This window comes from Notamacropus eugenii, chromosome 3 (genome assembly GCF_028372415.1).
Source record: "Notamacropus eugenii isolate mMacEug1 chromosome 3, mMacEug1.pri_v2, whole genome shotgun sequence".
In the NCBI taxonomy this organism is placed as follows: Eukaryota; Metazoa; Chordata; class Mammalia; order Diprotodontia; family Macropodidae; genus Notamacropus; species Notamacropus eugenii.
The window spans coordinates 169,872,238-169,899,175 of NC_092874.1; the positions used below are offsets into that span (position 1 = coordinate 169,872,238).

At 37.5% G+C, this 26,938-nt stretch overlaps 2 protein-coding genes across 11 annotated transcripts in view; one reads left to right on the forward strand and one right to left on the reverse strand.

Annotated features, from left to right (window-relative positions):
• Positions 1 to 26,938, reverse strand: part of CDC123 (cell division cycle 123) — a 117,292-nt gene that overhangs the window by 79,994 nt on the left and 10,360 nt on the right. For 6 of the 10 annotated variants that reach the window (XR_011976948.1, XM_072653317.1, XM_072653315.1 and 3 more), the window contains exon 3: positions 751 to 1,087. Coding sequence is in view for 9 of the 10 variants with exons in the window: in XM_072653317.1 (XP_072509418.1) it covers positions 751 to 824 (74 nt within the window). In the remaining variant the exon portion in view is untranslated. Of the gene's footprint in view, positions 1 to 750; positions 1,207 to 26,938 lie in introns of those variants that run through there. The other 4 variants (XM_072653312.1, XM_072653314.1, XM_072653320.1 and 1 more) reach the window with 4 other exon arrangements.
• Positions 1,194 to 26,192, forward strand: NUDT5 (nudix hydrolase 5). Its single transcript, XM_072653321.1, has 10 exons — positions 1,194 to 1,438; positions 12,192 to 12,299; positions 14,076 to 14,143; positions 17,263 to 17,315; positions 18,726 to 18,833; positions 20,977 to 21,072; positions 21,962 to 22,063; positions 22,921 to 22,929; positions 23,061 to 23,114; positions 25,955 to 26,192. The coding sequence occupies exons 2-10, from the start codon at positions 12,237 to 12,239 to the stop codon at positions 26,062 to 26,064; spliced, it is 663 nt and encodes a 220-aa protein (XP_072509422.1). The 5' UTR covers positions 1,194 to 1,438; positions 12,192 to 12,236; the 3' UTR covers positions 26,065 to 26,192.

Genomic DNA, 26,938 nt, shown 5'->3' on the forward strand with positions numbered 1-26,938 from the left:
CTTATTAATGATTATTATTAACTTATTAATTAGGAGCAAGAACTTATTAATAAATAATCACACATAGTAGTGAAGATTCCTTTTCAAATATAGGATAGTCTCTTCCAAATCTAAAATCCTGCAATTCTGTGGCTCAAGAGAGATCAGACCGGTGGAGAAACAAGCAGGTAAGCCACACTGCAAGATCTGGGAAAGGTTTCTTCCTGTGGAAGCTGGAAAAACTATGACTTTTCTACTTGTCATTACCCCATGCCCAGCACTCATCCATAGCTTACTTCCCATTTTACCTGGGGCTTTGACATATTACTGGGTCCCTGTGAGGGAGGCAGGCCTGGTATGAGCCAAAATTCTCAATTTAACTTTCTTTGAGTCGCCCAGCCAAGTAAAGGCCAAACCTGGTAGTCTGGCCTCCAGGTCAAGCTAAGGATGTTGGAGGGAGGACCCGCACGAGGCGTCAGCAGCGCAGGTCCAGGGGAGGGGAAGGGGTCACGTCACACCTAGGAAGGTCACATGACTTTGCAGCCTAGCAGGCGTTTTTCCAGGTCTCGGGACATTCATCCTTCCCCACACACCCACACCCACACACACACTCCCCCCCCAACTTTGGGCCCCTCCTCCAGCCCCCAAACCCCGCCCGCGCCACAGGCCAGGCCTCCCCAGGAGTGAAGATCCTCCACTGCTTAGGGGGCGTGAGGACGGAGGGGGGCAGGATGGCGAAAGGGGTCTAGGTACATGCCCGTCCCGTCTCACCTCTTGATAGTGAGGCTCCTGAACAGGGGATACCAAGCCGAGAACTGACAGTGGAGCACTTGCTCCTTCTTCATGTTGCTGCTTTCGCCGCCGCCGCCTGCGGAGTTCCTTGCTTCGGCTCCTTCCACCCGGAACGGCCCTCCCGGGAGCCCCGAAGAGCCAACCGGACGGCTTTGTTCGAGCACTTTTCCGGTCCAATGACGCGACGCGGAGAGGAAGTGAGGAGGGGAAGAACAGAGATGGAAGAGACACGTGGAGTGGAAAGGCTCGGGGTGTGTGGCCGCTTTTAAAAGCCCAAGGAAGGGCAGACGGCTTCAGTCGGAGGCTTTGGGGGAAGCTGAGGAGGGAGAAAAAGATTAAGAGACTCACCAGCTAGTTAGCTTCCCGTAGTGTGGCCCTGACCCGGAAGGAAAAGCGCCGAGACACCCGCCTCCCCACCCCCCCAACCCCACCCCCACCCCCGCGGCAGTCAGGCTCGTACGGGTGCCGAGAGGGCGGGCCGCGCGCACAGTCTTCCATTCACGGCCAGAGGCGGCTGTGACTTGGACGCTGGCACGGGCTTCTCCTGCCGCCGCTCTGCACCCGTCCCTCCCCCCCAGACGCTCTTCCCAGCACCCGACCCCTCGGGGCAGGTAATTCAGCCCACGGCCAGTCTCTGCACGGAGTCATCTCCGGCGGTCCGAACGAGGTGGGTGTGCGTGCCCAGGTCGGGGCTGCGACTTGGGGAGGGCAGGGGGAGAAGGGAGCAGAGGCGAAGAGGAGAGACGGTGAGCTCCTCCAGGGCCGGGGTCCCATCTGGACCGCTCTGGGACCGCGGGGGGTGGAGGAAGAGGAGGGTGACGTTTCTGCTGCGGGAGATCACCTCCCCCTCCCCACACCTCCCATTCATTGACTCTACTCGTTCCAGGGGAAGTCTGACTCTGGCTCGCGGGAAGCCTCCGCGGCCCCATTAATCTCTAGGTTCCGCCGCTAAGTGGCTGGGCTGAGCGTGGCCTCGGGGATACATAATTGCAGAAAACTGTTTGCGGGCAATTCCGTCTGCTCCCTGGGAAGTTGGGTGTGGGTGAGTCAGATTCCCGATAAGCTGCCCTTGTGCCAGGACCTGTGTTAAGCGCTGTGTAATTATTGCTTCATGTCATCCAGTTTCTTTTCGTTGTTTTGGGAACAGAAGAAGCAATAAATGTAATAAACCGATTTAGTTTGTGAAAAAGAGGAGATACCTTACACACGTTTCCCCTCAAAAACATTTATTTGATTAAGGAATAATGTCATTTTAAAGCTGTTGAAACAAAATAAAACTTTAAAATCGTTATCTGAGTGGATTTGGTAAAGGTAACTTCGCGGGGGGGGGGGGGGGGGCGGGGATCTTCAGAAATTGAAGATTTCTACTGCACCAAACACCTGCAAAGTTAACTCCTTGTTATGGACTTCCACGGCACGTTATATTTCTATTCCACTGGTACCCAAGTAAGAAAAGGAACTCCCTCATCTTTGTATAAGCCTTGTCTCCCCCTGCCACGTGATAGCTACTCAATAAGTATTCGAGTGAATGAGGAATAGCTTTATCATTTAAAAATACTAATGTTGGACAGCGAAAGGGTATTTTACACACATATAGAGCATAAGGGGTAAATTTTAATTAACCAGATTTCACACATTTCACTGAGACTTTAACCAGAGGTTACTGTGTTAAATAACCATTCGCAGTATTCAAGTATTTGTTAATTATGTGTTTTTCAAGCTGCGTATGATTTCTAGAGCCTTTATTCATTAGCAACAGCTTTTAAGTAGCAATAGATTTGTTTAGTCTGTAAAATGTCAGGTAGTTTAGGGGCAAACATGCATTGGGGCCAAGGGACTTTACTACTTTTTGCGTGACCTTGGACAAGTCGCTTCTCTTATCTGAGCCTCAGTTTCCTCTTCTGTAACATGAGGGGGGGCTGGACTATATGAGCTCAAAGATCTCTTCTAGCTCCAGATATTTGATCCCCTAAGCCTTTTTTTCCTGTCATAATATGACTGAAACTATTTGTAGCTTTTCTTAAAAGTTATGTTTATGGCAGGGGTGGAGAACCTGTGGCCTCACTATGTCTGCTCAGCATTCAAACTGAGGCATTGTAGAATTCTCATTACAACTATTGTACGTTTGGTTTAATCTTCCTACTTCCAAAATATAACTATGATTTCACCTCTGTCCATATCACAGTAGCATACCTACTTTAAAATCACTCCCCTTGATATTCTGTCATCTTTATAACGAAATCATTTCTCACTAGTATGTCAGCAAAATACTTGTACTCTCTTCATAGGACAGCCTGTAAGCCGATCAACTCTTCTTTATCAAATATATTGAATCTAAATATTTCTATGTAATGCTGAGGGCAGTGTTCCCTCCCCCTTTTCCCTCCATACCTCTCCCTCAATCTAAATAATAATCGTCTAGCAGCCTGGTATTATGGAAGTGTACTCAGTTTTGCTTCTGAAGACCAGCATTTGAGTCCCAACTCCACTACTTCCTAATTTTATGACCTTTAACAAATTATTTTACCCCCCTAGATGATCTCAACTTCCTTATCTATACACTAGAAGGGTTAGACTAGGTTATCTCTGAGATTGTCTCCAGTTATAAATTCTAGGAATTCTTTGACAGTAGAATTCTAGAGTTGGAAGAGGCTATAGCAGCCATCTGGTCCAACCCATCTGTACCCCATGGAAGCAGCTGGTAAAGCAGTGGAGACAGTGTTGGACGTGGAGTCAGAAAGACCCATCCTAGACACTTGCTGTGTGACCCTGGGCCAGTCTCAGTTTCAGTTTCCCCCTCATAAGGCAGGGATAGCACCTACCTCAGTGGGGTTGTTTCGAGTGTTAAATTAGATGAAGTGCACAAGGCTTTGCAAAATTTAAAGCACTATAAAATGCTAATTGTTGTTATTGTTATTATTATACTCCAGCTGGAACCCCCACCCTAGGGGTAGTCATCCAGCCTCTACTCTAAATGGGCTTTCTGGGATGGGTAAACTCTCCAAGCAGCCCATTCTACCCTTGGGCAGCTCTAATTTCTAGAAAGTTTTTCTAGACCAAATTTACCTCTTTGCAACTTCTAGCCATTGCTCCTATTTCTGCCCTCTGGGAACATACCAAACATATCTACCCGTCTTTGACACACCAGCCCTTCACATACATGAACACAGCTGTCATATGCCCCCTGAATCTTCTCTTAGATGAACATCCCAGTTCCTGCAGCTACACCTTATGTGACAGATCAAGGACCTTCACCATCTTTGCTCTCCAGTGGACACTTCCAGTTTACCAGCGCCCTCTTCAACTCTGACTCCCAGAGCTAAATACCAAGGCAGAGATCAGAAAGACCATTGCCTCATTATTCCTGGAAGCTTTAGCTTGTACTGTAGACCAAGATTCCATCAGATGTTTTGCTTGCCACATCACACTGCTGACTCACTAAAACTCCTGGATCTTTTTCAAACTACTGCCTAACCATATCTCATTCAATACCTGCAAGATTGATTTTTTTTTAACCCAAGTGTAAGACTTGATATTTATCCGTATAAAATTTCATCTAATTCAGCCTAATGCTGAATCAACATCATTTTGGATCCCAAATGCCATTCATTATATTAACAATTCCTTCCTGCCTGAGTCATCTGCAAATTTGATGAGCATGCATCTCTGACCTTAAGTCATTGATAAAAATGTTGAACAGCACAGCACCAAGATAGCCAGTGGGCACTCCACTAGAAACCTCCTGCCAAGTTGATATTGAACAAGTAACAGTTCTCACTTAGACTCTCAGACTGATGCAAGTCTCCTGTTTGGATTCTTGCCTCTGCTTTCTCCTTACTCCACTCTATCCTCCACACAGCCGTGGAGCATCCCTCTAGAGGACTGTCACTCCCCACTCAAGCTCTAGTGGCTCTCTGTTACCTCAGGATCAAATAGAAGTTCCTCTATTTGGCATTTAAAGCTCTTCACAATCTGGCCCCTCCCTACCTTTTCTTTCAGTATTCTTATACATTAGTCCTCTTCACCCTCTCTATGGAACTGTGGACCTATAGGCATACTTACTGTTGGTCACACAGACTCCTCCTTTCCCTCCTTCAGGCTTTTTTTTTTTTGGCTATCTCCCATGCCTGAGAATGCTCTTTCCTCCTGGAATCGCTGGTTTTCTTCTAGACGCCCTTTCTGCATGAGACCTTTACCATTTCCCTTAGCAGTTAGTGCCTTCCTCGTCTTGTATATATCTATATATGCACATATTATCTCCCCCATTAGAATGTAAGACCCTTGAGGGAAAGGTTGCTGATATTTTACTTTTGACTTTGCGTATTCCCCAACTTCCACAGTTCGTGGACTTAACATACTTAATAAATGCTTGCGAATTTTATTTAAATTCTTCTATTCAACCAGTTTTTAATCCATCTAATTTCTATTAGCACTTATTCCATACTTTTCCAGATTGTCTAGAAGAATAGTTTGATGGTATTCACTTCCAGGAAGAGTGACACACAGTGCAGATTCAGACTTTTTTTTTTTTTTTACCGTGACCAGTACAATAAATTTGTTTTGTTTAACTATACATGATAGGTTTGTTTTTCTTGCTTTCTTAACTGGGGATTGGGGGAAGGAGATAGGAAATGTGGATCTGAAAATAAAATTTTTTTTTAAAATTCTGGGAAAAAAAGGACAGTTTGGGATTCCTTATCAAATGCTTTGCTAAACTTAATATCCATAACTTTGATCTTCTAATTTGATAACCTTATTAATCACAACTGTGGGGTAGGGTCATATTCCAGACCTTTGGCATTTAACTTTAGTCAAATTGAAAGGTAGCGTTGATGAAGAAGTAGTTGAGAGTGACAGGGAAAGCTGAAACTTTCTGAAATTGGCATTTTTCTTCTGCAGGCTACTGTTCAGTGGCTGAAATGTGAATATATTGTGTAATTATAATTGCTTAGTGATCATTCAGTTAAACAGAAATGAGCTGTGGAGTATTCTTTGAGGTTAGTAACTTTGTTTACTATTGAAACTGATGGACATTTCCATCTCAAAAAAGATGCTATCCGTTGAGTTCAATATATTTTCAGAAGTGACCCAAGTAGATTGTATGACTAAAGAGAAGGGAATCCTATTCTTTTGTCAAAGTATAATATATAGGTGTGATGGCAACAGGTAGCACAACTTCTATGTTCATTTGTAGTTCTTTGATTAATTTTCCTTGAATATGCCATATTATGAATATGTGAAGTAATAGCAACCTTTGTTCAATAAAATTAGGAATTTTTTTTTAACTGAATATAGAGTACCCTTAAAAGTATAAATGCTTAATCATTACATTCAGGTTCAGTGATGGTATAACATAGTTATTCTGAGGTGGAGAGAAAATCCAAGTGGCTTTATTTTCTGTCTTCCTTGAGGTTATTTTCCATAATGAAGTGGTCACAGATTAGTTAATTTCTTAGGCAGGTTTAACTATCTTAAGTTCAACTTAAGGAACATAATAAACTATAGGATATTCAAGTCCCCATTCAGTTTATACATAGAAATATATCTATATGCAGATATAGATACCTTGATAGAATTTTAGCATTCGTTTTGCTTTGAATACCAAACTTCCTGCAAAAGAACTTTTGGCAGTGCTGCCTATACCATTTTAAATTGGTATTGTTTTTAAGAATTCATATGCAGAAAGTTCAAACACTAATTTGAACATAGTAGACCAGTGGCTAAGCATAGTGTGTGTACAAATCATTTGTTTCTTGCCTCAAAAAGGCATAGCCTTTTTAATGATTTTCAAGTTTCTTTGGCACAGTAAAAACTATGCTTTTCTTTCCTAAATTCTCAATTTACTAATTTGCCTTTTGACATTTTATCTCTCATGTTTAGCCCCAAAACATTGTGTCCTGATAGCCATATCATAAGATTTAAAACATAATTTTGATTCTATGTTAAATCTTTTTCTTCCGCAGAATGGGATGATGGTGTGTGAAAGTAGCCAGACCTTCTTTTACTGGCTCTATTGTACACTGACTGTAGAATGACCAGTTTAGATCCGCTCCTAGGATTTTGGTCCTCTTAGTGTCAAAGGTGGTTCTGAACATTACAGGCTAAGTCTACTAGAGAATGAGCAGAGCTTGCAAACAAGTTTTACCATTGGGACCAGAATGAATCTAGAAATCTAGATTCTACGTACAGGAACTTAGCCAGACTTTCCTAAACTGAAACACGACAAACCTGTGGACGTTTATATATTCTATAATTTGGCTTCTTATTTTCAGACACTAATTTCTATAGCTTCCCCTATTTCACTATGAAGTAAAATCAATACGAAAAGGTATATTTTTGCCTATCAGGCTATAGCATTTATTAAGTTATATAATGATTATATACAATTTCGTTGTTTAAGTATAGTCCAATTTTTTTATCAGCTATTTTAATCAACTATTCTTAGACCTTCTAACCTTAGAGATAGTAATAAAAATTCTTAGCATTCTTCAGATTGTTAGATTGTGATTGCTAACTGTTTATCTTTCTACAGGCTTTACCCTTTAATTACATCTCTGTAAAGTATCACAAGTATTATGCTCATCTTATAGATGAGAAGGCATTTGAGTGAGTCTGTGTGGCTGTGACCCTAGACAAGTCACTTAACTTCCGGTGCTCTTGGCATTTCTAAGAATTGGTTGCTTCCTTTCTAGGAAATTCGTATACTAACAAAATCACTAGTACTGTACCTTGATGTGGAAACTGAAGCTCAAAGAATTGAAATTACTTGCCTAAGGTCACATGGTGTCAGAATTCAAATGTAGCATATTTTGATTCAGAGTTCCACCCTGTTCATAAAAAGACTTATGATTCTGAAGTACTAGTCAAATACATAGATAAGTTTCTCTATGCTTCCCCAGAGAATAAGATTCTAGAGCTTGCTGTTTGATTATATGTTTTCTGGTGGGGAGAATCTATCGAATATGCTCCTGACAGATTAATTTTCCTAAAATAGCACTTTCATCATGCCTTCTCAAAAACTAATTACCCACAGGACAAAAATTCAATCCTGTTAATGCGATATGCAAGGCCTTTCACAGTTTTTTTCAACTGCTTCCTGCCATATCTAGACACGAACCTACTCTTCTAGTTTGTCTGGTCTACTTTTCCCCTAAACACACCTTTACGTGGTAATAGCTCCTAGTCTTTGTTCATGCTTTTCTCTTCACCTGTTTCATTCCTGCTCACTTGAATTCTCACCTCCTCCCTGAAGCTTTCTCTGATTATTCTCACAACAGTGATCTCTCTTCGAATTTTTTTGACCTTTAATTGTCTACCACTGATTTGTCATTTCCAGGGCCTACAGCCTTCCATCTTTTTTCCCTACCCTGTTGCTACTTATCTTCCCACAACCAGATTATAAATTTCATAGTTACCAATAACGTAGAACCTTGTCCTATGCTATTAAAAGTATCATGGTACGTCAGGGGAAAAAAAGAAAGATTCTAGGAAATCTTTAACATGTGATCAAGACAAATCAGTTAACCTCTCTGGGCCTCCATTTTCTTTTCTATAGAATGAGGTTATTGTTATTAATACTTGTACTACTTACCTCACTGGACTATTTTTTAAGCCTAAAAGTATTGTATACTAGGCTTAATTCTTTTTTAGTCCAGACATTCAATAAAGTAGTTCTTAGACTGGGGGGAAATAAAAAGGATTTAGGAATATAATCTAAAGCTAATCCCACATGCACAAATTATTACACAATAGAGCTCTGAAAATGAGTTTTTAACAATACAACCCTAATTATGCAATATCAGCTATGTTTTTGAGGGTGGAGACAAGGAAACTATCCCCGAACCAGGTCTTAGCACCTAAGAATTTCCTGTCTACCCCCCACTACCACATTAGGACAAGGAAAAAAACTGCTTCTAGGAAGTCACAAATAAAAGTTGTTTGGTGATTTTGTTTCCTCCTTCTTGCCCTGTTGTTCCCCAACCCCTCCAAATCCCAAACCCAGCTCAATTTCACCACTTCCTGATGTGGTCTGAGTTGTTCTACTTTTACAGGGGAGCCAACATGCTGGCTGGAAGTAGTCAAGGTGATTCTAATATAATACCAGATTGCAAGAATATTTCAAAAAAAGGTCCTACTTGTTAAAAGCAAAACTGTAGTTTCCCACAGTACTCCAGTGCGAAGTAGACCTCAGTAATTGTTCAATTGTCATATTAGATTGCATTAAGCCCTCTTATCTATGCATTCTCTTGGTGACATCATTGGAGCCCATGGGTTCAGTTACCTTCTCTGTACAGGTTGTGTTTGTCCTTCATTTTGAAGAGGACCATGACATCAAGGAAATAATGACATGACTTGCTATTGACTTTGATCTGAGTGAGGGAGGGCCATGCAAGGTCACCAGCCTCACTTTCTCCTCCAGAGCCATCTGGGTCCAGTGGTCAAATATTGATCAGGATGACTAGAGATGACCGAGAATGCAATGGGGGGCTCTGGCCCTTTTAGGCCAAGGCCTTTTCGGGTTCTCACTTTGAGTGGGGTAATGCCCATTAAGTGAATAGGCCTCTTTAAGAAGTAAGTCAAGGGATGGCCCCTTTAATTTAAAAAAAAAAATCAAACTGGGAGGGGAAGACCCTCAGGTTTGCTGGTCAAAAGAGAAACAGTTACTATTGACATTCACTGTGAGCCAAAAGGGCTCAAAATACAGCCATTATTTTGGCTGCACAGGTTACACCTCTCCTGTACATCAGGCCTGTTGTATATATTCAGCTGGATATCCCAAAGGCATCTCAAGCTCAACTAGAATTCTTGGTCAATTCCTCTAAAACCATTTCTTCTTCCTTCCTTATTTTTGTTGAAGATAACACCGTCCTTCTAAGTCACCCAAGTTGGCAACCTCAGAATCATCATGATTCTTCCTCCGGATTTGCTCCTCATCCAATGGATGTAGCCAAGTTGTTTCAAATCTACCTGTACAGCATCTATCCCCTTTTCTCCATTCACACAATTCTACTCTAGTAGCTTAGGCTCTCCTCACCTCTCAAGTCTATTCTAATAGCCTTCAGATTGACCCCCAGAGAAAGGAGAGAAACCAAAAATTCCAGTTGTAACTGTAGTTCCGAGTGCCTTTTTTTCCCCTATGAAGTGTAGGAGAATGTGAGAGTTTAATCAATGAGAAGATCTATGAGATAAGCTATGGGGAAAACAAAGGGGAGAAGAAATTCCTGATTGTTCTAATTGGTTTTCCCCACTGCTGCTCAATTGATAATTCCTAAATCCAATCTTTATAAATCTGACTATGCCATGCCCTTCTTGAGAGGCTCAGGATAAAATACACAATCCTCTGGTTTTTAAAACCTTTCACAATCTGGCTTTAGTCTTCTTTCCAAGGCTTTATTACTCATACTTTATTACTTTGTTACTTAATTTTTCAGATAAGCTGGCCTACTTGTAGTTGCCTGTACATGGCATTGCATTTCCTATACCCATGCTTTTGCACAAGCTGTACCCTATCCCATGCCTGAAATGCACACTGTTCCCTCTTAGAATCCCAAGTTTCCTTCAGAGCCCTGCCCAAGTGCCACCTCTTATAGAGAGCTACTGTGCTTTTCTTCTGCCCTCCCCTCAGAAATAACTTTGTGTCTACTTTGTGTGTATATATTGTGTTTGCTTTTTGGTGTTCCTGTTATTTCTCTCAATAAACTAAGTTACTTGATGATAGAGATTGTTTCCATTTTTAGTGTTGTATCCCTGAAACTTAGGAATTTTAATACTTCTTGAATGCACCTTGATCTTCATATATGAGGAAACTGAAAAAAGGTCACAAAAGCTTAGTAATAAAACAAAGTAGTAGTATACATACATACACACACACACATACACATATGTGAAATCCACTAAACAATTTTTAAAGTTCTGTGTCCCTAGAAGACTAGTCCTTTCAGAAAGAAAAGACAATCTATTTTGGGGGTAGGTCTCAATACTCTGCCTTCATTTATCTGAATTTGAGAACCTTAATTATATGTTCCCTATGTGAGATAACCTAGTAAGGATCTGTTATGTAAAAACCTAAACTAGTGCAATTGAAAGTACTGTAGTCTACAAAGCAATTTGGAAAATTCAGTAAAACAGATACATTCTCTTTACCTGCTACTTCTGACCAACTGACTTAAATTTACAAAGGCGTTGTAATCCTCCATCCTGTGCATAATGATTCTCCCTGAGTTCTCCTCTCAATATTTCAGTCTCATCTATTATCCCATGCTAATGCTTGTGTGGCAGACAAAATGTTATTTTTAATCAAATTCTCCCAATCAGTTGTACATATACATTATCTGTTCCATAATTAATGAATTATCTGAATCTTTTAAATGTTTGTGATTCTTTTGGGTGTATTATTAGCCACAAATTACAATCTCTACACCTTAGTCTACTTTTGAATAGCTAGAACTAAAAAGAAATGTGTCACCTGCTAACCACTTCTTTAGTAATGAGTTTATCTGAACTTAATAAAACTACTCCTATCAAGACAGATACATTGAGTCAGCCAGCTCCTATTCTAAACCTTTCTACTTGCTAGGACTTGCCAGAGCTTACATTCCTGAAGAAGGCAGGGTAGCCTCCACCATGAGAGAATCTAATTAAAAGACTTTAGGATAATATCTATTAAAGCTCTAATTTGGTTTTCTTAGTGCTACTCACTTATCAACATTCAATGCTAGGTCATTGATATTATTTGAAATTGAGATATGCATGTTCAGCTTTTTTTAAAGGGAGTTCTTATTCTTGAAAAAAGATTTGCCTTACCCATTCAGACTTAATCTTTTGTGATTGCCCTTAAAAAATTTTATTAGCTGTTCAGGCATATGAATAATCCAGACAGAAATAGAATGTTTTACTTAGAAAGTTTTAGGGAATCAGTTAATTCCCAGTAAGAATAAACTACAATAAAATCTGCCATGAATATTTCTTTTTAGTAAATAACAGTCTAGGCACTTAATTTTTTTTTAATCGGATCAATTCCAGGAAAGTTGGCAATTGTAAGAAACCATCTGACTGACCAGTCCTGGAAATTGCTGCCAAAAACAACAATTTTTTTTTAATAGCCTGGCAAGAAGCTAAGACTAAACTGGAAAGGTTGAACTTAATGCTATATATCAAGTTGTCCTAGCCTAGAAACCAGGTCTTTCTCAGTACATTTAGAGTTCACATAATACTGTGTAATCTGCAGGTATCACTCTGGTACTTATATTTTGGTAAGATAATTGTGTCTTTGTCTTTTCCATAAACTGCCAATCTTTAGTTTCCCAGAGTTTTAAAAGTAGATCTTTCAGTGATTTCCTTGACATTAAATGAGGAGTATTTAGATGAGACAGTCTAAAATTGAACTAACTTTAGCCTAAAGGAATGTTGTTTTGTTGTAGAGTGAACTTCACTAGGGAAGACAGCAAGGACCACGTATTTTGAAAATGGAAAACAAAGCACCTGTGGATTCTCATAAAGTTACCAAAGAATCTATCCTAACAGAAGAGGTACAAAGCTTTTTTTTTCCTTCACCTCTCCATATTAATTGCTGCATCTTATTTTACCACAAATAGTTATCCCTAATACATGAGGATAGAATTCCAGAGATTTTTTTTAAGATTCAGATGTTACTTTACTATGGAAAGAAACTTAGTAGTTGTCCCCATAAGTGAAATTTTTGGCGTATGACATGGTAGTATTCTCAGTATTTATTAAATGATGCACTGGATACATTTAAGGTAAACTAACTTAAGACAGTATCAATTTGGATACTGTTAGAAGACTTAAATCATTCATAGTTCCTATACAACCCTTATAGCCACTGTTTCAGAAGCCTCCCATAGAGGCTATGTAAACTGTTACTGTTCCTTCTGAAAGGAGAAAAGCTAAGAATCAGGGGTATAATTGATATTCCATGAGCAACCTCTTACAGAGTAAGAGTAAAAAAAGTGTGTGAGAATTTAACTTTGATCAGTGAGAATCTATGAGATGAACTGTGGAAAAGACAGAAAAAGATGATGAGGAACTTTTTTTCTTATTAGACTTAACCATTTTCTGAAGAAATATTAAAGAGAATTTTATACAAATTAATCTGGATAAAAATGATTAAGATTGAGGGTCTGAGGAAAACTTAAAAGAACTTTACATTGTCATCATGAATAAGCAAGCATTTTATTATTGATTTCATCGTTAAAAAGTATGTATTCAGAAACTTTAAAGGGTTTAATATAAAGATATCACTAATTATTGTTGGGAAAGGAGGTATGTGATAAACTAAGGGGGGGCCACTAACCTTAGTTTAAAGAGATGTGGAAATTTTAATTGAGGAAATATATAAACATACCCTTAGATTACCCTAGAGCTCTGAATAATAAGATTAAATATGAGAATGAGTAGCAATTTGAGGGGTGACTAGCAAATGAAGTTGGTCACATATTGAACACTGCTTACACTGTTTTTAGAACACTAAAGACCTAAAGTAGTGGTCAGATGTAGCACTGAGTTCCAGCAGTAATGTATGGTTAATGTTTGTTCATCTTTTTCTTTTTTTGTGGGTGCTTATTTGGGGTTTGGTTTTGCTGTTGTTCAAATTAGTCCTTTCGTTTTGGAAAGGTTCCAGAGGATAAATTCAAAACCATCCTAAGAATTCTGATTTTAGTACCCTTCCAGAACACCTTTTTTGCTCTAAAAATGTCTTTATCATGTTTATAAACTGATCTATTAATGACAATTAGGTTCTTGCTGGCAAAAAGTAGACGAGAAATACCATAAGAAAAGCATATTATTTTATGTACATAAACTTCCTTCTTAGTTCAGAATATACCAGAACTAAATTAGATTTTATAATCCTAATCCCAAAATGAAACATGTAGGCAGTAAAAATTCTGGTATGTCCATTGTATGGGAATAGCATGGATCATGCAAGTCCACCATTAGACAGACAATATATCCCCCATAATCAGCATTTCTGTGTAGCTTTCTCAGCTCTTTGTTCTTAACAATTCAAACAAAAATATTGATCAGTTCCCAAGCCTAATAAGACTTCTTAAACTTTTTTGCCAACCTTTCAGTGGTCCCCCAAGAAATAATCTCATTTCTTTGGGTAAGCAAGTTTAAAATCTATAGAATGTCTTTAAATCCATAAGTAGAAAGTTGTTAAAAGGATGTGTTCTTAGGGTTATAATGACTTTCTACTCAGAATGACTAGAAAAAGTCTTTCTGTCCCAATAAAAACATTCTTCAGTTTGAAATTTTCCCATTTTGTTATTCTTACCTCCTTTTAGTTGATTACAGAAGGAAAATGGGTCAAGCTTGAGCAAACAACTTATGTGGATCCCACTGGTAAAACAAGGTAAAAAAAAAATTTTCCTACTCAAGAAATGCTCCATCCTTGTATTCTGAGAATCTTCATAACAAATCTGTAAATACTTCTCTCATTCTAAATGTATTTTTATATTAGACTTAAGAGGTAATCTGGTAGATCACTTATTTTCATTTTAATGGTGTATTTAGCTTCTAAAAGGACTAAAGTTTAAAAGCATGTTTTCTATAGTAGTTCTGAGTTCAAATCTCACTTTATTCTCTGTGACTATGGCACAACATGCCACTTGAGAAGTAAAATTTAAAAGTAACTTAAGTTTTTGGGTATCTATGTATCAGCATATTAGACTGGGTAAAAAAAAAATTACACCAATTCTAAACTAAAATTTTTGAAAATTTAATAAAATGTTTATAATTTAGTCCCTTGCATTAAAGATTGTGGCTCCTTTCCACCAAATAGTGAAACTCCTACAAAAAGTCTCAGAACTTTGTACTTTATAGCACCCAGCTTCTAACACATTTAACTGCCTGAGAATAGGGATTGTTTCATTCTTTATTATCTTCAGAGCCTAGTACCTGCTACCTAGTATATGCTTTTAACAAGATCCACAAGCATTTATTTGTCTTAATGCTTGTTAAAATTGTACTAAATGCTTATTGATTTAATACTTTTAAAACTAAATCTAGGGACTTAAAAATGTTTTGGATTTTTTTCTTTTCTTTTTCAAAAAAAATTACACATATGTACATACATAATCACATCAAGGGAAGTTAACAACGGGATGAGAAAATCTCTCCTTTACATCCTTTGAAAGAAGGGGTTGGAGCAATTAGAGAGTGGATAGAGCACCAACCCTGGAGTCAGCATGACCTGAGTTCAAATCTAGCCTGAAACACTCCATAGCGGTGTGATCCTGGGCAAGTCACCTGACCCCAAATGCCTCAAAAAAAAAAAAGAAAAAGATGAAAAGGACAAATTATAATTTTAGAGACATAGTTAATGTTGGCAAGTACTTCTTCATTGCTGCTCTGTCTGGTATCATTTATAACTTACAAAGTTGCCCTCTGAATCTCATGATGTTTGCTGAGCAAGTAAAGAGATTCACAACTCTGCTACAGCACAGGACACTGGACAGCAGGGCTCTTTTTTTTTTTCTTTTTTTGTTTGTTTTAGCTGAAAAATATCACCCAATCTTACAGGTGAAGGAACTGAGCTTGAAAGACAGTAATTTACCCAGTTATTCCACTTGTTGGATAACTGGAACCAGAATTTAAGTTTTGGGGCACTGAGTGTTTGATTGGATTTTTTTCTCTAAAGCCATTTGAAGACCAAGTTAAGATATAACCAGACTTCCATGAATTTTCTGGGTACAGATCTTTTACTTACACTATTTCTACTCTAGTTTCTCTCTTTATTAACACAAAGAGACTGGTTTGTCAGGCATAGGTACATTCATAATTGCTTGTTTCCTTTATTGTTGATGCTGAAATGACACTATCCCTCTTGTTTCCCCTTATTCCTAGAGCATTTGGGCTGGAGTCCTCAGTGCCTCTCCTTCAGTCTGTTTAAGACTGACCTTAGGAGGCAGCGTGAGAGCTGTATCAAAGGTTTTTCTTTCTGTTGCAACCCTTGCTATTTACTTTTACCAAAGATTTTTGTGTGGTTGGCTTTTCTTTTCCTACTAACAGGAGAATGGAGATGTTGGGAGCAGCCTATTTTTGTTATTAATTGATCGTGCATGGTTTTCACTTCAGAATTTGATTGAAGGGTGCTATGATTTTGTAGTCCCTTTTATATCTCTTTAACTGATTTGTGTTCTGCTACAAGGCACAAGACAATAGGCACGTAGGGCTAGAAGTTTTTTTTTTTTAATGGAGAAACTGATTGCCCTGTAGAACTCTTATGTTTTGTTGTTCCTCTCACCTTAATATAAGGGATCTCTTGTAACATCCTCAATCCCTGGTGCTTCATTTCTATCAGGAGTGTTCCTTAAGCCATCTGGCCTCTTTTATATTCATCTCCTGCATTCCCTTTCCTGGACTCAGCTCCATTTTAAGAGTGACCATCAAAGGATAAGACTTAGAACAGTAAAGAGATAATTTTTTTTTCTTATGTAGGCAGTCTGCTTGACTATTATAGTACCTGAATTTTCTGTGTAACAATTCCTGTTCTTACTAGGAGGAAAAGTAAAAAGTAATTACAATGTTACACAAAACTTAAACAAGTGGCATGGCCATCCAATTGCTCATCAATGTTAAAGTGAGAAATAAATCAGTTCCAAGTCTCTTCACTTTATCAAATTAGAGACCTACTTATTTATACAGTTTTTGTGTGCAAAGTGAGAAAAAATTATCTTTGTTTTAAGTGTGAGGGCTAAAGTGGTACATTCAACATCTTTCTTTTCTTTCTTTCTTTCTTTCTTTCTTTTTTTTTTTTACTGAATTAGTCTCAAATCTGCCCTTCAGACATTTCTCCTGGGCATTTTCCTAGAGGTCAGCAAAGGAAGAATTTTCAAGGGGACTTTATTATTTCTATAATGTCACTTCCCCCAAAGCCAAAATCCTCACTTGTCACCATTGCTTGTGAACTGAGAAGCATGATTCACCAATAAATTCATGATCCTAATTAAAGGTCCTTTGGACTGTGAATGATATGAACTTTCTGGCTGTGGCAACCAGCAGGCTTGCTGTTTAGATTAGCAGCTAATGCATAGGGTTCTTAACCTTTTTTGTCAGGGACCCCCTTGGCAGACTGGTAAAACCTTTGGACCTCTTCTCACAATGACCTTTTTAAATGCATGAAAAATAGAAAATTACAAAGGAAAACAGTTACATTGAAATATAATTATCAAAGTATTGAGAAAAAATGTTTATGCAGTCTAGGTTAAGAACCCTTGATCTCAAGTATGACATGAAACATGGGCTGTTTCACTAAACTTGGTAGTAATGACCTTGGTTATTTTCAAAAGTCAACTTTACAATTTCAAGGATTCTCTCTGAAAAACTAAGCATATTTCTGGTTTTCTAGACCACCATTCCAGATGAAAACGCATGTTTTGCAATCGCAAAACTCTGAATGGTATACAGCTAATCTGTTGTTTTCAGTTTTAATGTTTTGTTTGTTTTTTCTTCCTCTTCCTCTCGTAACAGAACTTGGGAAACTGTGAAACGTACTACTAGGAAAGAAGGACTTTCTGCAGATGGTATGAGTACAAATCTGTCAAATCTCTCTCCTCAGTTTCTCCTAATGCTCCTCTTCTCCCACTCACCCACAATGTGAACACCCCCAGCCTATCCTTGACTCCTCTTTTTTCTGCCTGTATCCTGTCTCTTACCAATCTTAACTATTTCCATGACTGCAATCATCACTTCTCTGTATGGGATTCCCAAATCTACATATGCAGCTCCATTCTCTTCCTGTGGATCCAACTCTTTGTCCTGTGGACAACTCAAACTACACATGTCCAAAGCTGACCTTGATCTTCCCTCCAAAACGTGTTCTTCCTTCTAACTAGACCATTTCTAGTACTGACATTACCTTTTCTCAATTAGTGTCTGATTTAATTTTTTCTTAAAATAGGGACATTGTATAAAAGCCAACCGAACAATTGATAATCAAGTAAAACTGAGCAAACAATTACAAAAAAAAGAAGCCAAATAATACGTTGAGCAAATAATAAGGCAGAAAATAAGTTTGTCTTGAAAATCCCCAGGAAGAGAAAATTCTTTGATATATTATCCTAGATGCCTTTGAAATGTGAAGGAAATGCCACAAGAGTGGCTCAGAAGAGCGATAAAAGAATTAAAAGAAGATATAAAGCAAAAAATTTAAACTATTTTAAATGTTAATAAGAATAGAGAATTTAAAACACATAAGGGAAAAAAGTAGATTCTTTGGATGTGACAAATGAGTATAAAAAGGCAGAGTTAGGAGAGGAATCAAATAACAAAATCACAAGATCAGAAGACTGGAAAAACATGACACAAGAGCTTTACAAATCAAGGAAATTTGAGTTGGAAGATGGATTGCTAAGAAAGAGGTTTTATGGGAATTCTAATTCTTTCAGAGAAATAGCCTAAAGACTACATTTCAGGAACATTGTGTAGAAGTAATAGGAATGGAAGACAAAATTCCAGTGGAATCCATGGAATACATAACATGAAATTCAAAGTGTAATTTAACAAGAAATATTATGGCTAAACTGCAGGACAAATTAAAAATAAATATTACAGTCACCCAGAAGAAAACTATTCTTAAATTATATCTAAATGGTGTTGGGACTGCTCCTAGGTAAGAAAAAAAAAAGGAAAGTATGTAATACAATATTCTTTAAAATACACTAACAGGATATGAGAACTAATACATGAATAAAGTGAAAACATTTATTGGCAGAGGATTCAAGGGGGTCAAAAGACTCAGAAGAAGAGGAAGAAAACTGAATTAACAGTTCTTTCATAAAAAACCATTCTACTAAACTTCTGAGACACACATAGGCTTGGTGCCTAAAGAAAGCAAGAGTGCTTATTTAACCAGTTTTACAAATTAATGTTGATGCAAAAATTACATGTAACATATTTCATAGGTATTTGTCCTTTTTGTTTCCTGCTGGTAGGTGTGGCAATTATCCCAGTATTACAAAGAACTCTTCATTATGAATGCATTGTCCTGGTGAAGCAGTTCAGACCCCCAATGGGAGGTTACTGCTTAGAGTTCCCTGCAGGTGAGTTAGAGAAGAAAAGGATTTTTTTCATTGTTTCACAAGACCTAATTAGCTAATTATAAGAAAATCCTCTTCTTTGGCCTCATTGTGGCATAAGCAGAGTATTTCTGTCCAGGCAAGTGGAAAGCAGAACCACACTGCCACCTGCAGGAAGGTACTTGAGTGCCACCAGCCTATCATCAAGGTAAAGCATGTGATTCTGCCTACCCTCCAGGTAATCTTCACAACCTCCACACTTAATATAGCATCTCTGTCCTGTTACTATTCTCCTTCACCATATTTTTCTTTTTTCCTTCTCTGTATCCTGTTTTTATATCTTTCCTTCTCTCCACCCTGGCATATGTAGTAGCATCCAGATTATTCATTACAAGTTCTAGAACATCAAGGAGGAAAAAACAGTACTTCAGGGCTATCAACTTTTTGTAGAAAAGGGGCATAATTAGCTTGAATTAAAGCTTTTCATTTCACCTTATTTATTTTTTTAATATACTATATTCTCTTTTAAAGAGCTTTAATTTTTTATCTCATTTTTCATTTGGGGAAGAATATTTATTAACTTTAACAAAATGTTGATTTGTTGTTTGTTTCTTTGTCCCCTTTTTATTCTATTTATCTCATCGGATTTTATTTCTGTTTTCTTTGTCTGTAATTATTTGTATTCTAAAATCTCCTTTCTCCCCTCTGTATCCCTCCATTTAGGACTTTCCATATGCTTTTACATCCATAGTTAGTTCTTTTGACATATTAATAACATCTCAGTTTATACAACTGTTCCCATTTGTTGAGTTGTTTCCAGTTTATTACATATCCCCAGATATTTGTAGTGACTTTATATAATATCTTCTTGCTATTTGATTTAGTCTTTTTGCTTCCCCATTTGGTAATATTCATCAGCTGTTGTTGTAATAGATTCCTGGGTCAAACAGAATGATTAGTTGGCTGGGTTTTTTTTTTTTACTCTCATTTATGTTGCCAAATTGTTTCCCAGACGGTCAGTTCATAGCTCCACCAGAAATGTGTGTTATTATGCCTGTCTCCCCTCAAACAAATAATTTTATAATTTATTATTTTTGCCAGTCCAATAGCTATAAGGAGATGGTACCTTAAACTTTTAATTTGCATTTCTCTGATTAGAAAGTGAACAGTTCTTCAGGACATTGACAATTTATGTTTCTTCTTTTGAAAATTGCTTGTTTTTGTATCTTAATTATTTATTCATAGAAGGAATGCACATAACACTTGTAAATTTTCTTGAAAGTTATCTATCTTAATCAAATTCTGTCTTCAGTAGAGTCTAAGCCCTTTGAGACTAAAGATTGATTTGTTTGTGTTTTTTATTGTCTGTTTTCTCAAAACCTAGAATAGTGTCTTCTACTCAATCAAAACTTACTGAATTGAATCATACTTCAGAAATGGGGGACATCAAAGATCAACTGAAAGTGATTCCTCCTCTGCTGTTTATGTTCTCTAGTCCCCATTTTCTTCTGATTTGTGCAGATTTTTTTCATACCCCAAATTAGTATGAGTGAGGAGGGTATAAATTCAAGCTCTGTTCATCCTCCAGTTCCTGCTTGGTCCCAGATGTCACCTGATACTTTTGTTCTGAACCCATCTCACTTCCCTCACATCCCATAGTAACGCTCTTATGTCCACCAGCCCTCAGCTCACCACCTTCTCTTCTCCCTCACAGGTGGCAGCCATATTGGCTCTTCCATAGGATCCCTCACCATGTCCCTGTGAGGGAGAAAGGCAGGACAGGTAGTGCAGTCTCTGTTTTGCAGGATGAGGAAACAGACAGTTCACAGCATATTTGTGCTTAAGGTAAAATAGTTAGTGGCAAAATCAAGAGTGGAATCCACATCTCTTAACCACCAGCTCATTGACCTTGCCAATAGGCTTTGCTGACTCCATGTTGGTTTAATTACTGTTCAGAAGAAATATCAAACTCGAATGAACAGATGATACATGCAGGAATTTAGTCAAACTGTACTTTTTTCTCTCCCTTTCTATCAAAGTACTAGACCTGAGTGGGTCTTGTATAAAGACTATTTCCCTCAAAATTCCCACATTAGGGGCTACATGGGAAGGATCAGAGTCTCTCCTAGAAGCTGAAATTTTATATGAACAAACATTTGATTGACAGGTCTCATAGACGACAACGAAAGCCCAGAGACAGCCGCCCTTCGTGAACTTGAGGAAGAAACTGGTTACAAAGGTGATGTTGCTGAATGTTCTCCAGGTTTGTATTATCATCATGTCTGAAATGTTTAGGGACAGGTTTGCTTTGGGTTTTTTTTTTAAACCTACTCAAACTCTTAACTGTAAACTCTTGATATTTTTAAAAATACTAATTCAAATGCACTTCAAGTAGAAAAACTCATTTTTGGAGAAATTCTCAAAACAAATTAGTCTTTTTCTCTAAATAAATGTTTAAGCTAGGAGTATACATATCTAAACAAGGGGGCAGCCATGGGAGTTGGGGAAGAGCTATAATACTGAGCAAACCAGACTTGAAAATTCTTTGGAGACTTTTCCATTTCCTTTCACCATTCTATCTATGCAGTTTGATTTTTTTTAATTTTACCTTCCCAGTGGCTCTTCACTGAGTCCTGCTAACATACTAAGCTTTCAAGAATAGAATTTTCTTGGACTATTGTTGTTTGTATTTGTTCCCTAATGTGGGATGAATCAGATAAATGCAAGGATATTGTTGTCTTGTAGTTTCAGCCAGTCTCTCCTTTCTCATTCTCATTTAAAGTCACCAATCCCTACTCTCCTGGAACCAATTTTATACCCTAACCATATGTTAGTGCAAGTTTCTGCAGCCACTTTGCAATCATACAAGCATGCACTGTGATTGTGCATATAAATACTGAGACAAATGTTTTGCCCACCCACGTGATTCACTAAAGTCTACCGGAAGACAATTTCTTTCATTTCACTACTAATTACATGGCAGGAATTATTGCTTCTTACTATGGGCAGAGTAAGTTGCTTGTAACATGAGTAGAAAATTGCTTTAAGGTTTCTGTTCTGACTCTGGAATTTTAGGTAAGTGGGACATTTTGCTTTTATACTTTATGAGGAGGAAGAGGATGTAGTAGCCCATTGCCTCTTCTTTTCCTTAGCTGTATGCATGGATCCGGGTTTGTCAAATTGTACCACACATATAGTGACTGTGATGATTAATGGAGATGATGCTGAAAATGTGAGACCTAAACCAAAGCTTGGTGAGTTTATATTCACTGTCCTTTAAAGTGGTGGGTAGAACAGTACTAAATTCTGAAATATGCCAGCTGCTTCAAGCCATTTAAAAGAATAAAATCTTGCTAGGTACTTTATTGGACTTGTAATGACTCTTCTAACTCAATATATTTATTGTGTATGGTTATTTAATTGTTGTCTGACCAACTTAACATTTTGTATATGTTGAGTTTCATAATATGTACAAAATTTCTATATAGAATAAGGTCCAGTTTAGACACAGGACATTGGGGATTGCAAATACTTAGAAATGTTTTCCTAGTCTGTTCACTTAACCTGATTTAGTTGCATGTGTTGGAAGATACTGGAGCAGTTTTTAAAAATCTCTGTAAAGAGCTGCACTTCCATTTGCTCTGACAGTACTCGGATGTCCCTGAGAACGTTACAAAGTTCTTTGCCCTGTAATTCTCTTTCTAGGAAACATTTTTGTTTAATAACTAAATATTACATTCTCATGTAGCTCATTACCTGAAGAGTACATATGTATTAATCACGCTGCGAGCTCATTTTTATAACTAGTATTTGATCTTTCAACTTCTCCAGTTCAGTAACTAGTAATAACTGCATTCAGGGACCATCATTTTGACTAACATGTTAATGCTCATTTAACTATTTTTGTAAAGGTATATTACAGAAAACACTTTGTAAGTTATATTTAGGAACATATGATGTGAGATATTATCATAAGATACACAGAGGCCTTTGTTAAATTTCCCTTTTTGCTCATTCTTCTGCCAAATCATCTTGCAATGTGTTACTACTCTAGTTTTTACTGAACATTTCTTTAATCTTCTGTTTTTTGCATTTTTTGTTTTTTTTTCAGGAGATGGAGGTAAGTTTATTTCCCAGTGACTGCTCTGGCCTGGCTAAGTATAGTCATTTTATTACAGATATTCTACTTGGCTAAAAGGCATGAGTGTTGTTTTTATCTTTTAACCTGACTTTTTGTGGTTTTTTTTAAAGAATTTGTGGAAGTAGTTTCTTTACCAAAGAATGATCTACTGAAGAGAATTGATGGTAAGAGTCTTGCTTCCAACCAACTGTACCTATATCCCTAGATTCTACACCCTCAAACCTGAGTCTATTGAGCATAATTCTCAAAACTCCTTTGTATAGCTTCCTTCAAGTCAAATATCTAGAAATCTGATAATTACACGTCACCAACATTGTTTGTTTTCCTTTACCTATTTTTGGAAACCTTTGCATATGTTGCTATTATTAATTATATATTCTTTTTCTTAAAAACAAAAAACTTTAGCCTGAATTCCTATTGGAAGGGACTAGGTTCCCACCTCCATTCCCAGGTGATGGTCAGTCTTGATCATCTTTGTTTATCATATCAGAAAACTTGCTCTTTCTCATCCAAAAGAGAAAACTTGGAGGTAGCACAGTGTAGTTCTGGGGGTGGTAGAACTTTTAGTCAGAGCTAGATTCAAATCACACCTCTGCCCTTCATCTCAGGCAAGTCATTTAGCCCCTCTGGGCTTTAGTCTCCTCATCTGTAAAGTGAGGTGAGACCGGAATACTTCTGAGGGCCCTCTCAGCTCTAAATTTATGATCATATTGAATTTGTTTTATTGAATCACATGATGTCTAGAGAAATACTTTTCCTTTCTAAAAATGAGTACCTCAGCCTTTTTAAAGGCGAAATGTTCTTTTTTTAACCTAATGACAACCTATGCTTTAAAGTGCTCTTATATCATTCTTCAAAACTGTTGGGGATTTTTTTGTTTTACATTTCCTGGTTTGGTTTTGTTCTTTTAAAGAAAAAAGGCACGTATGGAACTGACTGGCATTATTTACAAAGAACTCCCATTTCTATACTTTTAAAAAATTTTAAATGACCTCTGAGCTAGAAATGGTTCCGGAATCTCCCAGTGAGAGCTAAATTACAGGATGAAGAATTCAGACACTTGGCTAGCTGTACATTTGGAGTGCCCACAGTAAAAGTAGTGAGTAAATTATTCTGGAGCCAGAGCACACCCTCATCATGCTTCCATTATGACATGTTGCTGCTTCTCTTTTTTCTTAGTCCAGTGCTTTCCCTTTTTTAAGGATGATTACTATTTCTTCTGTATAAAGCTTATTTGGCTTATATTTATTTGCATGTTGTTTCTCCTATTAGGTCATAAACTTGAGGGCAGGGACTCTATTACTTAGGGCTTAGCACAGTGCCTGATACGTAGTAGGTGCCTGGTACAGATCATATTGACTGTCCCATAAAAATCAACAGAATCCTCCAACATGTTGGACAGTGAGTTGTACCAGAAGGCCACTGAGCTATCTTCCAACTCTGCAGTTTTGTTATTTGACCATTTATTTTCTAAAAGCCATTGGTCCTATTTCTGAAAGCTTTAATAAAGATTTGGAAAAAATATTTTATATGAAGAAGCTCAAGCCAATGCACTGAGCATTCATGACTTGCAGCTTATCATGGGTTCAGAGTTGGTTAGTAAACATGTTAGGTTTTTTCTTATTCTTTATTTGGTTATCTCAGTGAGGTTTGTTATCATTATAAAACCTCTGTCTTTTAAGGTAGACATTCTCCAAGGAAGTCTTTTTCCCTCCTAATTAATTTTTATATTTACAATTAAGACTAAAGGTTATGAATTCTTTGTTGCTGCCCTGAATATTCAAACATAAAAAAGGCCTCCTGCCATATAGGTGGTTACGGAGTGAAAGGCCAAGTCCTTTCCCAAAGCAATTTATGGCAAAGGATCCTTATGCAAATTAAAAAAAAAAAAGATAAGGTATGAATTCATGCAACCTATTCTTGAGCAGAACACTGAGGAAATGAAATCTAGATAAAAGGTGACCATCCTCATATAAAACAATCCTCCCTTAAGCAATGCTGCAGTAAGATTCTAAGACCTCATACTTCTATGACTAAATTTAAGTAAACCCTGTCTCATAAGTGCTCTAGCAGCAAAAGACACAAATTCTTAACTTAGATGTGCCATCTTGCTTTTTGGTCCATTCAAAATCATTCAACTCATTGAATTATGAAGGTTCCTACTATGTGTAAAGCACCAACGACACAGAACCAAAAATGAAGCAGGGTCTCACCTCTAAGACCCTGCATGCTTTGGCGTGTACGTACAGATAAATAAATAAATTCAAAGTAATTTGAAAGGGGAGAAAGTGGTAATATGGGGGAAGACTCATCAGGGATTAGGAAGAACTTCACTTAGGAGGCATGGAAGCTAGGCTAATTGGAGATGGGGAAGAACTAGGCTTGGCCCGTTTGACAGAACATAGCATACATGATAGGGAATAATAATGAGATAAGTCTGGAAAGGTAGATAGGAGCCAGATTAGGAGGGCTTCTAAATTCTAGACTATACAGTTTGTATTTTATTCTAAAGTGATAGTGAGCCACTTACACTTTTGGAGCAGGATAGTAACGAGGTTAGTCCTATGTCTTATTAATTTGGCTGCTGTATAGATGAAGAAATTAAGAGAGAGACTAAAAACAGGAAAACCAACTGATAGCTCAAGTAATAAGTGCAAGGGGGAGGCAATGAGAACCCGAGGTAGAATGATGGTCATGTTAATCCCTGCAGTGTCCGAAGTCTTATACATCAAGATCTATATAATAATTGTAATAGAACATATTTATAGGATATGGCCTTTTTTTAAAAAAGTTTTGTATTTTAACAAAGACAAGGGAAACAGTTATCAGACTTGATTTATCCTTAAAACCTTTGGAGAACCTGTATTCTTCTTTCCTCAATTATGCAATCACTTAAACCTCTTCTGTGCTTAGTATTTTCTTTTCTATAGTTTGGAGAATGATAATATGATGGGGTGGGACAATTGTCTTTCTGTATCTCACTAGTTCTGTTTGCCTCCTACAGACCTGGTAGCTGATGAACATCTCAAGGTGGATGCCAGAGTCTATTCTTATGCTTTGGCACTGAAACATGCCAATGCAAAACCCTTTGAAGTGCCATTCCTGAAATTCTGAAACTGACCAAGACTCACCTCTCTGTTTTTATAAATGAGGTCATTCTTTCAGAGTTTGGACTTTGTATTCACATAGTTAATGTAGGTTTTGAATTAGCTTTTTCATAAAATAAAGGCAATATAGAATGCACACAGTGTTAATGGAATTGTATCATCAAGAACAAGTAAGCTAATGTTTGGAACTCTAGATTAGTCTAACTTTCAGTTATTCAACAAGAAGTACACAAATAGAAAAATCTAAAAGTCCTTTATATTCACTAGTTTTGAAAAAAACCTCTCTATTGTCATGTCCAAATCTACTTATGCTTATAGCTGTAAAAATACTACACGGGAAAAAAAAATTCGGTGGGAATACAGAACCTGTAGGGAAGTTTCCACATGAAAACAAACCTTCCGAATTTCAGAATGAGATAATTTATTTCCCTCCCTCTCCCCCCACAATATTTTCAGTCCAAGAAATTAAGTTCTCAGTAAATATAATTGAATCTTAAAGTTTAACATAAGGTTAAAGCTAGTTATAAAAGTTCTTTTTAAAATTAGTGTTTGGAATACTATCTCCATTTACCAGACTACTTGATTACCCACCTACTCTGTTCCCTTTACGTACAGATAAATTTGCTACATTTAGATTCTGGAAAACAGAATATTCAACATTATTTAATTCTGGCAGTCTTTAAAAAGTCAGCCTTACTGCTGGCAACTTGTTTGTCCTTTGTTCTTAAAGAGGAGGAGTAACATCACTGAGGGTGATATCTGACTTGCACTGGAATTGGATTTAAGTGAGGCAGAGCTGAGCAGCGTCATCAGCCTCACTTTTTCCTTCAGGGTCATGTCAAAGTCTAGTAGCAACATAAAAGTCAAGATAACTGGCAATG